This window comes from Crocuta crocuta, unplaced genomic scaffold, assembly GCF_008692635.1.
Source record: "Crocuta crocuta isolate KB4526 unplaced genomic scaffold, BGI_CrCroc_1.0 scaffold96, whole genome shotgun sequence".
NCBI classification, from domain to species: domain Eukaryota; kingdom Metazoa; phylum Chordata; class Mammalia; order Carnivora; family Hyaenidae; genus Crocuta; species Crocuta crocuta.
Window position 1 is genome coordinate 5,478,558 of NW_027531522.1, and position 15,725 is coordinate 5,494,282.

The 15,725-nt window shown below is 40.2% G+C and overlaps 1 protein-coding gene across 1 annotated transcript in view; it reads left to right on the forward strand.

Annotated features, from left to right (window-relative positions):
• Positions 1 to 15,725, forward strand: part of NEBL (nebulette) — a 112,792-nt gene that overhangs the window by 55,676 nt on the left and 41,391 nt on the right. The window contains exons 15-19 of the mRNA XM_077772479.1: positions 4,785 to 4,895; positions 5,066 to 5,176; positions 8,150 to 8,254; positions 10,420 to 10,512; positions 13,545 to 13,637. Coding sequence (XP_077628605.1) covers positions 4,785 to 4,895; positions 5,066 to 5,176; positions 8,150 to 8,254; positions 10,420 to 10,512; positions 13,545 to 13,637 — 513 coding nt within the window. The remainder of the gene's footprint in view (positions 1 to 4,784; positions 4,896 to 5,065; positions 5,177 to 8,149; positions 8,255 to 10,419; positions 10,513 to 13,544; positions 13,638 to 15,725) is intronic.

Sequence of the window (15,725 nt, forward strand, 5' to 3'; positions counted from 1 at the left end):
CCCAAAGCCTTGTGAAACCATTCCAAGTCATCATGCTTGTTTAAAAATTTACAGTTTCTGCTTTGCTCATTTCCTTTAAATATATCAAAGAAAACTTGGGTGAAGGCATGTTAATAGAACACACACACACACACACACACACACACACACACACACACACCCCTTGTCTTATCCTTGTAATATAACAGATTTCACATTCATCTACACTACAATAAATGTTTTCATACTATGATTTTTGTTTTAAGGATAGGTCATTTGCTGCTTGGTATATCTGTGTTGCCGGCTTTCTGAACTGAACTTGAAAAATCACATATTGAGACTCCAACATGACAATGATAACCATTTCTGCATTATTTGGTTGCACATTCTTGAAATAACCCCTGTTGACCTCATCGCCATGCCTGAAATTCCTGCAGGGTTAGCATTTTGTATTAAAGTATTTCATATCCTGAATGACCATGTTCATTCATTTAATATTTTCCTCTTCATGTAATACATGTAACAACAGGATTTTAATTTAGAAGTTTTGGCTTAGATGCTAGGAAATGATAGATAACAGACACCAGAGCTGCAGGAGTCAGACCACATGTGTATTTTATGGAAGGAAATACCTCAGAGCCAGTTCCATACCTTTCGAATTCTCCAACAATGTAAGGGTGTCACTGGAGGGGTGCCTGGGTGGCTCAGCTGACTGAGTGTTCAACTCTTGGTTTTGGCATAGGTCATGATCCCAGGGTTGTGAGATAGAGTCCTGCGCTGGGCTCCAAGCGATTCTCTCTCTCGTTCTCTCTGCCCCTTTCCCCCATTCGCACATGTGCTCTCTCTCTGTCTCTCAATAAACAAACAAACAAACAGATAAATAAATATGTCCCTGGAGCAGAGAGTATTTGGAAAGAGATGATTTTGTGAGAGACATTTGTAAAGAGAAAATTGGGGTGCAGGTTAAGGCATGCTGCTCACCTACCTCAAGGCTGACCGGGGTGGAGGGGGTTCAGAAGGCTCCCCTGAGAGCTGGAATGTGACCCTTGCAGTTAGGAAGACCTGGCTCAGGATTGAGCCCCCTCAGGAAATCTGGAGGGAGGGAGGCAGCGCTGATTAACAGCCAGGCAAGTTGCTGCTGGGTTGGGATCTGCCTGTACTACCTACCCCCACTGCCAGGTTAGGAACTGGACAGGGGAATGGGATGCTCATAACTGGTGTAGACGAAGCATGTGGGGCTGACCAACAGGGTTTCATTTAGAAGTGGCAGGGTTGGGAGATGCGTGGTGAACAGCTGCTTGAAAACCTCCTTTCACGAGACCTCTCCTGCCATTCTTCTCCCGAGAGATCGCCATTGTTGCAAATTTGCTGTAGAAACTTTCAGATCTATAACATACACTAGGCCCACATGGACTTAAAAATCTGTAAATACCATGTATTTTGATCTGTGCTTGTTTTTCTCGCTTCATATTATGGACCCTTCTCCATGTTACTTCACACAGTTCTACCTCATTCTTACAGAAAAATTAGCATGGATGTGAAGATGCAGCCAGTTACTTTTTCACGTCTCACAGCCATTGTCACGTCTAAATGACACGTAAAATGTACTAACAGGATCTCAGTGTTACGTACCGAAACCATAACCCTTAATCTTCCCTCAGGTCTGCTTTCCTTTTCCACTCTCTTCTCAGCACATGGTGCCAGTGAGATCTCAGAAGCCCCTTGGATACCTCTTGTCACTGACTTTATTGAGTCCACCCCCAGCATGGTTTCTGAATCCACCCACTTCTCTCCACCCTAATCTAAGCTACCATGTCTGTTACCTGGATCATCGCAATGGCTGCTAACCAGAATTCTGCTTCCATTAATGCCTTTCTTCAAACCCATTATCTCCCCAACAGCCAGAACCATTCTTGAAGAATTCAGTTAAATTAGGTTACTGTCACTGCTTAGGACTTTCCTCATCTTGTTCTTCTCATCCCTTGCTGGTTATGCTCCAGCCTCACAGACTTCCAGTCGACCTCCGTGGATCGTATGGTCTCTGCACGGCTGTGTTGTCTTCCAGAAAGTCCTTCCCTTGGTCTTTGCACAGTTTGTTCTTTCTTGTGCTCTGTTTTGTCACTCATTTCTTAGATTTAATCGTATTTTTTAGTGGTGGCCTCCCTGGGCTTCCACGTAATTAATTGCCAAGAAGCTATCAAATCATTACTTACAGTTCTCTGAAATTTGTCTTACTATGAGGAGAGGGCAAGATCCAGTTCAAGGTACTGGGTTGGAGTAAGGGGGTTGGGAGTTAAGGATTCGAGGCTGGAGAAGAAGATTCCAAATTATCCTCATGGGCCTGAGAGTTGAAGCCAAAAGAAAGCATCCTTTCCCTGGAGAAAACAATGTGGAAGGAACATAAATTTTGTATTTCACACTTTTACCTAAGACAGGCTTCTAAAACATATACCTTTTATGAAACATTAGAATGTCATGTCTTCCCTTATAATGGTATAGGTTTGTTTTATTCAACCATATGCCACTTTCAGTTTCTCTGTGCACCTTAGGGGCTGGATGCTAGTTATTGAGAAGCTAGGCAGAAAAAGGCCTGGGTTGCAGGGCGGAGTGTGGGGGGTGTCAGCTGTCCTATGGCTGCTCGTACATCACAATTGTGGTGATGCTATTATCTTTGCAATCCAATGGTCTCCTTTGCATGTAATCCTGGCCATTGTCCCGTTTTTTTGCCCCATTGACAGGCTTTCACATTCATTTCACCCAGACTTTGGGACTTTGCTGTAGTTTGAGGTTTAATTTTTCAAAGAAATTAATGAGGCATGTATTGTTACATGAATGAGTCCCAGTAGTTAAACCCTCCGATATCTATGAAACTGACCATGGGACTTCCTTTAGCCAAGAGGACATTAGCAAACATGACTCAGGCAGACCCTCTGAAAGCTCTTGTGCCCTGAGGGCTTGCTTTTTGGAATATAGGTGCCATCATGTTGTTTTAAGCCTTCTACTTTTTAGAGTGTTTTATTAATTAAAATTGATTATTTATTAATTAATGTATGCATTAATACATAAGTGATGTAACTAGTGTCCTCCGTAGTCTATTTACGTGCTTTAGAATGCTTTTCGATTTGAACATTCATATTGCAAAATTAAGTGACCTGCTTCTACCCTGGGAGCTTGGTGGCTGTCTATGATCAATGCCTCAGTTTCTTTTTTAAAAAATTTTAAATGTTTATTTATTTATTTTGAGAGAGAGAGAGAGATCACAAGGGGAGCGGGGCAGAAAGAGAGGGAGAGAGAGAATCCCAACCAAGCTCTGTACTTTTAGTGGAGAGTCTAATGTGGGGCTTGAACTCATGAAACTGGCAGATCCTGACCTGAGCTGAAACCAAGAGTTAGAAGCTCAACTGAATGAGCCCCCCAGGCACCCCAGTGCCTCACTTTCTACACACATTATCCTTCAAATGAAGTGATTTGTTTCAGGGTCTTAAAGAGGCTTACTAAAAAAGGGGGGGGGGTATAGATATAGTAACAATGAATATTATGATCTTGGAAGTTAAATATTGTTACTTAAAATGTATCTGGAAAAGTGAAGTTGAGGCTCTGAGTCAATGAAAATAGGCAAAGTTATGAATAGAAGATAAAGAAAAATATGATATTTCTTTGAGATTGACATCTTTGTTTATACCTTCTAAAATTTAGGAAGTTACAAATAAGCAAGCCAACATTTACTCTGTGCGGGGAATATATAAGTGTAGATGATGGCACATCCACAGGATGTCAACATAAGAGGAAATAACTGTTTTAAAAGAAATTTAATTAGATACAGTCAGTAGTTTTCTTTTAATAAAATGTCTTCAAGAATACATACATACATACAGAAAAGTGTACAACTTGTGTACAGCTTGCTCAGTTTTTTATAATGAGTTTTAAAATGTGACCAGTCTTTGAGCCATGTTGTGTTTGTGTAATTATGACTATTTTGTGAGTGACACAATAATTCAGTTTAAGCTTCTCAGAACGAGCAGATAATTTATTGTTGTTAGAACCAAACAGGAGAGGAAGGCTTAGGCACGGCTTGATCCGGGGCTCAGATAACGTGATTCAGTTTTAGTTTCTATTTTCAGTTCTCAGGCAGGCTTTCTTCTGTTTGCAAAGAGGCTTTTAGCAGCTCCCGGGGTTCTCTTTTTCTCCAGCCATGTCTAGAAGAAGAAGGCAAACTTCTTGATTTCTTGTGTGGTAAAAGAATCACCCTTATCCCTGGAGCAGTCATAGAGGACCAGGGTTGGGGTATAATGGTTTATGTAAGCCCAGCAGGACCTTCAGACTTGAGCCAGCCTCACCCAGCTGAACAGTCTAGCATTGGGGGAGCAGTGAGTTGCCTTGTGGCAAATCCGGGAGCTAATGGGGGCCTAGGAGAAGAGGGATTGGATTCTGGAGAGGCAACCAACAATTATTCACTACAGAGCAAAAAGTGACAGTTTTACAATCACGTCTTATTGTTATTCCTCAAATGAATTATATATTAACCAATAACTGATCAATTTTAGTATATTGAAATATAAAAACTTTCTCCTTGGCTCACTGTGCTTTCTTTCCTAATTCAGGTTAGTAGAAAAAAGCCTTCTGATTACTTGTGACTAAGTCGCTCTAAGCCATGTTCCTCCCACAAGTTAAAACTCTTCCTCGTTTTACAGAAATAAGAGAAATAAGAGTCAAAAGCCATGATCCTGATGTCAAAATGACATCACAGTTTTCAACAGTTTTTCAAATTCCTGTGGAGCCCTTATTGCCTGTTTTATTTCCTCCAGAAAGACTATAAGAGAGATCTGGAGACTGAGATAAAAGGGAAGGGCATGCAAGTGGGCACAGACACTCCTGATATCCAGAGAGCGAAGAGAGCATCCGAAATGGCCAGCCAGGTAAGAAACAGATGGGACACAAAGTTACAACAGACACAATGAATTGTGTATAGAAAAAGTATAAATGGCATTTTCACATGTGTGGCTTAGATATTCAAACACGCGAGTATCTGCATTACTATGGAAGGTTAAGCAAAGCTCTTCATGAAGATTATTTTCTGTTCTTTTAGAAAGAATATAAAAAAGACTTGGAAAATGAAATTAAAGGGAAAGGGATGCAAATGACAATGGACATCCCGGACATGCTTCGAGCCAAGAGGGCATCAGAGATCTATAGCCAGGTTGGTAGGAATATGTTCTTCTGATATTCAATCACCATGTGCTTTGTGTGTCTCTAAGATTGGTATCTTTTTGAGGGCATTGTATTCAAAGTCAGTGCACTCTATTATAAAGGAGCTATTGGCCAAACTTGATTAATCTCACTAACGAAAGGAACAGTTGCTATAAATTCAATTCAATGGATGTGTTTGAGTGTCCGAGCTCCCCTGTTTGAGTCCAACGACATTTTGATCTTTTTTATTTTTTGACTCTACTGTTCACTTGAATCCAGTGCTCACACTACAGAAGAAAGATTACAAATGAGTTTGTCTTTTAACCATTTCATAATGCATATTATCCTTAAAACAATCAGCTCCAACTAAGTGAATAAAACTGTACAAGGTGGAAGGTAAAGTCGAATATTAACTAAAAATTAAGAGAAGAACACTTTTCTTGGTAAAATTTAATTTACCAAGTGTACCTGTCACATGTCCTTTAGACAGACTTTTAGAAAAAAAACTTCTAGAAAAGCTGGTATGAATTTGACCACAAAAGAATATACATAATGGAAGAAAAAGTTCTTGATAAAACCTAATCTGGGCAAAAAAAAATTCCTTAGTGAATATTGTCTTTGCTATAAAATGCACAAGGAAAAGAATGAATCCCAGTAGAAAAAAAAATAATAAAGGGGAGTGAAAAATTAAAATGGTTATAGAAAACTGGCCACGGAATTACATTTGATTAATGGGATTTATGATGAAGATAATTTTCAACAAAATCTGACCAAATTTGCTAAAATTCCAGTTAAAGCATAAGCAGCAAGTCCAAACACCTGCTGGTTCAAAAGGGGGTACCCAGATGACAGATGTCAGAGGAGTTGTGTGCTTTTCAGCCTCCTCAGATGATACAGCCATTGGATGGTCCTCAAGTGCATGTTCATCTGTCCTCAGTGTCTCAGGCTGGCACATGAACTTGTAGACATTGGCTTTAACTGTATCAGCTGACTAAACTTATCAATAAATACATAAAATAGGTAAATGGCCATTTGAATCAGTGGAGAAAATTCACTGTCTCAAGAATGCCAAATCTCATTCATTCATTCAGCAAATACTTTCTGAGCATCCATTTACATGCAAAACTAGACCTGGTTTTGCCCTTGGGTAGCTACAGACGAATCTAATCATCAATAATCATGCAAATATAGCATTGCAATGATGCATACATGATGTATGCCTCCAGGAAGTAAGGCATCAGGCATAAAGGCTTTCTATAGGAAGTGACACCTGAGCTGTCGGAATTCCTGCTTTAACTTGACAGTGTTGCGTGTGTGTGTGTGTGTGTGTGTGTGTGTGTGTGTGTGAGATAAAATGATACATCTAACTTCAAGGAGTTTTAATTATTTAGGATACAGTGAAATACTTACAAGGATGTAACGATGCCGTGCTGAGTCTCAATAAATAATGACCTTTCTTAACAAGCAGCAATATGCCATCATAGTTAACTTTGCTGACTCTGGACCCAAAGTGCCTGGGTTTAAATCCTTGCTCTGACACTTCTTAGCTAGGGTCTCAGTTTCCGCATCTGTAAGAGGAGATAGTGGCAGTGTCTGCTTGTGGGGTTGATTCGATGTGTTAATGCGTGTCTCGAACCAACTTAGGATGTAAAAATGCTGGTACTCCTAGAAGGTATTGTAACTCACAGTAATAGGTTTACTAGACAGAAACATGGAGATTTTTATCTCAACTACAGAAATACTGGTACCTTTCCCTTATACAAATGTATCTTTCTCTGAAGCAGGAAGCAAAGCCTAAATCCGGAAGTGTGAAAAACAGTGGGTGGAGAGCCAGGTTATTTGCGGGCGCTCTAGGGCTCCTTTGAAAAGGGACAGGGGCTACTTGTGAAAGAGTAGTTTCTTCTGTGTTCTGGTCACCAATTCCAACGCATGTGTGTGGAGGCTTCCCCATACCAACAGGCAGCTCCCAGATACCAGCCAGGTATTGGAGAACTCACCTCATTTCTGGCACCATCTACTGGAAGACAGCACCAAGTTACACAGGTTGAAGGTTCAGTCCTACGGGACTGTCTCCGTCCCCTCTTCAGATACCAGTTGCTAGCTATCTGTCACCTGTGCTTTTGGCCAACGGACTACAGATCAGAGGTTCTTAGGATCCCCTCCTTGGGTCTGATTCATTTGCTAGAGGAGCTCACAGAACTTAGAAACATTTTACTCGCTAGATCAGTAGTCGTTATAAAAAAGATATGACTCAGAACAGCCAGATGGAAGAGATGCATAGGGCAGGGCATGGGGAACTTCCAAGCCAACTCCCAGTTCATTTGCTATTTTCCCTAAATCTCCATCCGTTCATCAACCAGGAATCTCTCCAAACCCTCTCCTTCTGGTTTTTATGGAGGCTCCATTACATAGACATGACTGATGAACTTATAGGCAATTGTTGATGATTCAGCCTCCAGCGTCTCTCCCCCAGAGGTTGGGGGTTGGGACTGAAAGTCCCAACCCTCTAATCACAAGTTTGGTTTCCTTGGCAACCAGTCCCATGCTTAAGTGTGTCCAAATATCATTGGCATAACCAAATATATCTGTGTCACTCTCATCACAAGAAATTCTGAGAGTTTTAGGAGTTCTGTGCCAGAAATAGGGACAAAGACTATATATATCATTATAAATCACAATATCACAAGGTTCTCAACTTAGGAGTGACATAGAGGCCAAGTCCTCCAGTGGCCTTTGAAGGGATTGGGGGGTGGGGGGGACTATTGCCTGAGAAGAGATGAGGCTGATTCTTTAGACTTTTTGCTTGCTCTGTCTGCTTACTCCCTTGATATTTGCTGTCACATCAACAGTTGCTTTGAATTATCAGATATGGAAAAGGCATCGTTTTCTTTCTATCTCTCATACATGCACGCGTGCATACACACACACACACACACACACACACACACAGTTTTGGATTCATATTAACTATTTCTATTTTTAGAAAAAGTATAAAGACGAAGCAGAGAAGATGCTTTCTAACTATTCTTCAGTGGCAGATAATCCCGAAATGCAGAGAGTCAAGATAACTCAACAGAACATTAGTGAGGTAAGTAGTAATTCCTTCTTTGACAGTTGCTACCTTGAAATTTCATTTCCCTTAGGAGAGCCTCTGTTCCTTATTGTCTGATTGTTGGTGGCATTGTTTGAATTTTCTGTCAAACATATTATCTTTGCTTCTCTAACACAATAAGAGTACTTTTAAAGAACCAAAATTCAATCAAGTAAATTCAAAGATCTAATTGGTTTTCTTCAATGATTCATGAATCAGGCAGCATCCCATCTAAGAAATAAATAGAGGATGATCAGTAGAGAGGTACAAAATGTAAGGCTTTAATGGGCAGACGCTTCAGGACAAGGAAGTTATTAGCAAGAGAAAAGAGAGGATTGCTTCAGACAAGGTCACCTTCCTTTAGGGAAAAAGGTGGGGGTCTATCATGCAGATTACCTCTCTAGTGCTGATCAGGAAATTCCAGACTGATTGGTTTAAAAGTCTACTCTGGGGAGAGGCTGAAACTACAATTAGGTTAGGTATTAAGTCTTGATGGGGTTTAACATAAGTGACTCCATTTTGGGCCTCTTGTTCTTTAATAGTACCAAATGTTCTTACAAGGTATAATTTATCATGATTGTTTTGGAATTACAAATTCAAATTTTCTTCTTTGGTACAAGCAAGAGTTCTTTCTAACTGAAATTTAAAATTTTACTTAGGAAAGAGGTCTTAATTCCTACGCAGATTTTACTTCAGAGAAGAATAATAATACACAAAGTGATTTATGCCGGTCACTGATTTGCAATGATAATGTATTTAGGGATTTACTAGTTTGTAACCAATTCTTAAACTTTCGTATGTTTTATTTTGAGGGATAGGAATGAAAGGACCAGGTCTATGTTTAATGGGTATATAAATTTGGATTCCAAAATTATAAAACTTGACAAAACAGCCAATATTGTTATGTAGAACCAGCTCATTAGTCCTTTAGGAGTTAAGCAAATGTCTCATCAGACTATACATTCTATTAAGTCTGAGGACTTTGGGAATCTTTTCTACTTTGAAATAAATTGGTAAGCTCCAAACCTCAAGGTGTGCTAGTCAGATGCCTCTGGGGCTTTCAAAACAGGTGTGCTAAGAAAATGGAAAAGTCTGGCTGGAAGGGAAGATCAGGGAAAAAAGCCGTTTCCACCCTTATCTCCTGTGATTTCATGGTATTCTAGATTTTTATCTTGTGGAGGAAAACATCTCTGGGGCCATACTCTCCTCTCACCACCAGGGCCCCCTGGATTACCTAGTCTCAACAGAGAGAGTGGTTCTGTCCTCATATGCCTCTCTTAATGATTATTCCATTATTCCGTAAAGCATTTTGCTTTTATGTTTTGCTTTGCCTTTAAAAAAATTATATATTTTATACATATAAAAATATCTATCTGTCTGTCTGTCTATCTATCTATCTATCTATCTATGTATAGATAGGGGGAGAGGCAGAGAAAGAGAGGGAGACACAGAATCTGCAGCAGGTTCCAGGCTCTGAGCTGTCAGCACAGAGCCTGACATGGGGCCATAACTCACAAACCACAAGATCATGACCTGAGCTGAAGCTGAATGCTTAACCGACTAAGCCATGCAGGCGCCCCAGTTTGCTTTGTCTCTGAAAGGAATGGATGTTGGTAGGAGTGGAGAGACATGTGGGAAGGTTATTGAATAAGTGGAAGATAAGGGAAGTAGACTGAATAAACTTTGATGTTGGTGATCTAGCCGACATTTTCTTTGAAGAGAATGAGGGCATCTTTGTGTTTGGAGAATAGCACTTAAATTTCATACTGGTTTTGAATTAAATGATACTGCTTAGTAAGCTTTTATAATATGCGCTTTGAGTTTTCTCACACACACGTGACATATATTCGTATTTGAAGAAGGGAACTCTAGTTTGCCAAGTTATATCCTTAGACCAAATAGTCTGCACCACCTAGGGTACCGTGCATGCCTTAGAACAAAGATTAGAGGGTTACTCGTGGAATACTATGCAATATGAAACCAAAATTGGACGTTTATTGTCATAATGGATTATTTGATTGATATAACCTTGGTGCTTGTAAATAGAGGCTGTATTCACATTGCTTGAGAACTCGAGACATTGTCTTTCTTTTATAAGAATCTAATCTAGGACTTGAATTCTAATAGGCTGATAGTTATTCCTTCCTTCTCTTATAATTAAGGTGTTTTATAAGAAAGAAGTAGGAGCTGGCACAGCAGTAAAAGATACTCCAGAGACTGAACGAGCGAAGAAAAATCAGCAGAATATTAGTTCAGTAAGTTCTCTGTAGCATTAATTATCCTTTCCAAAAGCAAACATAAGCTAGATAAATGTTTTTAGTTCTTTGCTAAACTGGCTGCTTTTCCTTTTATTCGTCACTTTGTTAAAATGCTGTTTCATCAAATATCAAAGGTCTCACTTTCAGAAGGAAAACTGTAGCCTTGTTCCCCTTGAACCTAAAGCAGTGTTTCATCTTGATACATCATAGTGCACAAGAGATAGATCACTTTAATAGTCCAGTAATGAAATCGGGGATTAGATTTCATCTTTTGAACAGAATTTTAACTGTATTAAATTTTTCAGAGAAAAGAGAAGTTTCAGGGCCTCTCTGCAACTTGGAGGAAAGAAATTTTGCCCTGTAGGATGATTAAAGACCCTTAATACATTTATTTGGTGGCTTAAGAGAAGGTTTCAAAGGCCCCGTTTGCCTTTTACTTTTTCCAACTTCCAGCAAAGCAAAAACATGCACCTTCACTATTATTCGTAAAATAACCTGCCCTCCAATTCCCTATGAGCCTGGGGGAAAGGGTAGAGGAGGTAAGGAGCAATGCGGTGGTTAAAAAACTTCTCCATTCAGTGCTTGACATTTACAGTGAAGAATTGCATCTTTCCAACAGCAGTTCTTCCATGGATATTTCGTATTAGTTTCTTGTTGAGGAAGTCATAAGGTTCTTTCCTAAATTCTCCTTGTCTTGTCTTCTCTTGTCTTGTCTTGTCTTGTCTTATCTTGTCTTCACTTTTTTTCAGAGAAAGAGAGAGAGAGTGTGTGCACTTTGAGAGCGTCTCAGAGTCAAATGCTCAGGATGCCTGTGTGGCTCAGTCCTTTGGATGTTTGACTCTTGATTTCGGCTCAAGTCATGATCCCAGGGTCTTGGGATCAAGCCCTGCATTGGGCTTCATGCTGGGCGTGGATACTGCTTGAGATTCTCTCTCTCTCTCTCTCTCTCTCTCTCTCTCTCAATAAATAAATAAATAGTCACATGGTCAACCCACTGAGCCACCCAGGCACCCCTGAAATCCCTTTCTTGACCTTTCTCTTTACCTTCACCTTAGGCGCAGAGCCTTTCTTTAAGTAATTCAGGTAGAACTGGTCTGGTTAGACTTGCTTATCAGTCAGGGTAGTATGTGGCGTTCTAGAATGTGAGTGTGCACTGGTTTTTGTAGAGAAAAAATAGAAAAGGTAAGGTAATGCTGTAGTAACTCATACTTCCAAAAAAAAAAATCTGCAGAATACTAGTGCAGTGAAATTTCCGTAGCCTGAATGAATGAAGCTCTCCCCTGAAGGAGGCATACGGAGAAGACCTTACAAGGAGGGTGATCTGATCCACCACAGTGAAAGCCCATGTCCGGCAACACAGGGGTCCAGTTGGAGAAGTTAGTTTGGCAGAGAAAGAGAAATGTTTTTTTCCTTCACTTTCAAATGATAATATTTGAAATGCCCGCATCAGTGTACGCAGATACAGTGTTATAAATGTTTTGTGGTACGCGATTCTGTTGCCTACAGTAAAATGACTGCCTTTCTGATTAGTTTAGAGTCCTATGAAAAACAAAAATGTTCATCTTTAATCATGTTTAGCTTCTCACCCGAGGAAAATCACACGGAGTAGTACGGTTTATCATTTCTTTTTCCGCATTCCACTGGCTCTTGCAGCAAGCAATAAATGCATAGTTCTGTGTGTCTGTAAGGTTGGGCCATAAACTCCTGCTTAGTATTCAAATGGAAAGTTGCCCTTTCAAGATTAGCTAGATCTGTCAAACCAAGATATGATTCTCTAACATTTAAAGATCTCGACATTTTCCACCTCCACCGTACAAGCCTTTTAGCTATTAGCTTTCTCTGTTGAGGACTGTTTTTGAATCGTATTTAGAGGTAGTCTTTCTCGGTGTATTCTCAATTTAACCATTTCGAATCTGAACTAACATTGTCATTGTAACTCGTGTTACATCTATGGCTCCTAGGATGTCGATGATAGCAAAGATATTTAGGTTACCATTTCTTTGCGACTGTCAGCGTGGATTTCAGCCTTCATCATTTACACATTACCAAGTGATTTCCAAAACCCGTTTTGTGTAGATTTAAGTCTTTGCTAAATTTCAGCGTGTGCCTCTTAAGTCTAGCCTGCGTCTGCATACAAATAAATATTAATGTGTGTCCTTTTTCTCGAATCTAATCTTCCATGAATTTTAGACGTATTAAAATACCACCCGACAGGACAGCGCTACTAATCATTTCATGAGTTTAAAGAGCTGTTTCTTGTGCTGTGCATCACCATGTGCTGGAATTACCATCTTTGTCTGGTTGATCTTCCTCTAAATAGATTTGAAGGAAGAGCTTCCAAATAGAGTGGGTGCTAGGATACAGGCTGGCTTTGGATAACACGATTATGTGGCTGGAAGATACTTCCTGACCTTCTACCACCAGCCCTTCTATAGTAAACAGAGGTCAGAGGTCCTGGCCTTGGCTTTTAGTACATTTCCCTCCACCTTCCTCTTTTTCTTCTTTTATTGTGGCCACTTCATTTTTTCCCTTATTCTGGATTATTTGTGTGCTCTCTCACAGATAAAAAGTCTTCCTGAAGATTCTGTAGCTAACTCAGTTTGACTTTGGCCTTTAAATGCATGATAAATTGTAATTCACATGTTAATGAATAGAAACTGTTTTTCAGATAGAAAAATGATGAGTTATTATATTACCTGAGATAATTCCCAAGGGGTGTGTGTGTGTGTGTGTGTGTGTGTGTGTGTGTGTATGTGTATCTGCCTAATGATGAACTGTATTCTCATAAGCAACGTTTGCTTATTTTAATTAAATAATTCCTGTAGTGGTGGCTAAGTGAATAAATATGAGTTTATTTGCACTTCAGGATAAAGGAATCCTAAAACCATTATCAGCTAAAATAAAGATTTTTTTGTCCCACCGAAGGAAAATTAATGTTGGTGGTAAAAAAATTCAACTATGTAATAGTTACAAATGTAGAAGCCTTGTGTTGAATAAACTGTGCATTGTTCTTTCAATACATTATTCAGGTGAAGTACAAAGAAGAGATGAAGCAGGCCACAGCCATTCCCGATCCCCCAGAGCTAAAGAGAGCCAAAGAAAACCAGATGAACATCAGCAATGTGTGATCATGTTTCTTTAAGTACTGATTTCTAGTTTATTGGATGGTAGTAGACAATGGGGGGTGGGGGGCGCAGCACTTATACAGGTGAAGTCCCATGATTCCATTGCTGGAGGGCCGTTCCTGGAAGGTGGAAATAGGATTTCTCCCATCTTTCTGTTGGGCTAGCATGACACCTCGTGTGTGCATTTATTTATCAAAGAGCATGTTATTGAATGCCTGCTCTGTTCTTGTTCTTGGAAATTCAAAGATGAGTGAGAATTCTCAAGATCTCTAGGAGAAACAGAGGAATAAATAAATACCCACTATGCATTAAGTGCTGTAATAATAATTAATAGTAACTGTTTACTATGCTTTTGTAGTGCTTTACACACAGCGTGTCATTTAATGAGAAGTAAGTATGCCCTTTGCAAAGTGTTGTGGAAATGCAGAGAAGGAAAGTTATGTCCTTGAGAGAGAGGAAAACCCTCGGAGAAAGAGTAACATTTGAGTTGGATTTTGAAGATTAATAAAAGTTGGGGGATGGATTTCGTGAGAAGTGCCTTCCTGGTAGAGCAAACAGTCTGTTCAGAGTCCAAATCCTGTTCAAGGAGGGGAAGGTTTCGTGTGATGGGTACGTGCAATGAAAGAAGGCAGAAGACGGTGCAGAGAGAAATTGTAATTCGGGCCCTAAGGAGTCAAGTCAGAAGTCCCAATGTTTCCCAAAGTGTGGGTCATATAAAAACGATAGGTGCTCAGCCCATGATCAGGCCATGATTTAGGCTTATATGGTTTTAACATATCTCTCTTTCTAAAGGAAAGGTTACTAGTTATCAATTTATCAGAGAACCATAACACCCCTGTAAAATAACTTTACTGGAAAATAATCGTGACCTAATTTAATGAAAGACGAATATTGCAAATCATAGCACAGGGGATAGCTGGCCCAACATAAAGCAAGTGGTGGGCCCATGGTAGAAATTTGGACAATACGGAATGGGGAAGAATGTGGACCCTGGCCTGCTAGCTTGATCCCAGTTCCAGCCTTGCTCGCTGTATAACCTTTATAAGCCACCAACCTCTCCCAGCCTCAGTTTCCTTATCTGTGAAACAGGGACCAGACCATTAAGTGAGGTATTATTACCAGGAAAGCACGTAGCATATTTGTGAATGGATGAAAACAAGACGCAAACAGTCGCCATTGTCAGTTTTATGTCCCCGAACTTGCATCCACCAGAAATTGATTACAATAGGCTCTCCACATCAGTAGTGCTGTTTAGCTGACTTTTCCCTCTGAGCTCTGCTAGGAGTAATCTTCCCTTATATCCTGCCGTCCGTAGAGATCACACTGGATCTTTTCTCACTTTAATGCAGACGATTAATTATCCTAGACACAGAATCTGCCTAAACTCTCAAGTACATATCACCGCACAAAGAAAGCCGCCCACTGAGGACAGCCGACGCACGGAAGGGGCCTGACCCGTTGTCATTTATTTTCCAGGCTTGTCAAGCTTCTCCTCACTGGCACACTCACTGTTTAGGGTGTGCATCTCAAGGCCATTTTATCTTGAAGGTCTTGTGATGTCTTACAAAAAAAAAAAAAAAAAAAAAAAACCAAAAACCAAACCCTAAAAATTCCCTTACACTAAATTTAAACTCCGGAAAGTCATTAAGACCGTCCCTGTGGAGTTCCTTATAATAGGATTTTAACTTCCAGTTTTACTCTTACCTGTCAAAAATTCATTTGACGGATCTGCCGTTCTGTTTCTTTGTGCTGGAGGCTCATTTATTTCCCGGGATGTTCCGGGATTGCCAGAAAACTGATCACAAATGTTGGGGTCTGATCTTCCCAGCTAAGAAAGAGCGCCTCACCGCGGTAGGTCAGGAAAATTTCCATAACGCGAGTCAGGGCGCAGGCCTTCCAATGTGGGAACTTTGTAGATAAGGAAACTTTGGGGTTTTCGGGGTGTGTTTCTGTAGTGACAGCCTGTCCCGGGGGGGCAGGCATGGTGCCACCCTCCTTGCTAATGAGAGGAATGTAGGCTTTGTATTTTTAATTTCAAAATGGTGATTTGATACAGTTGCCCTGGTGCTCTGAAGAAATAACTCA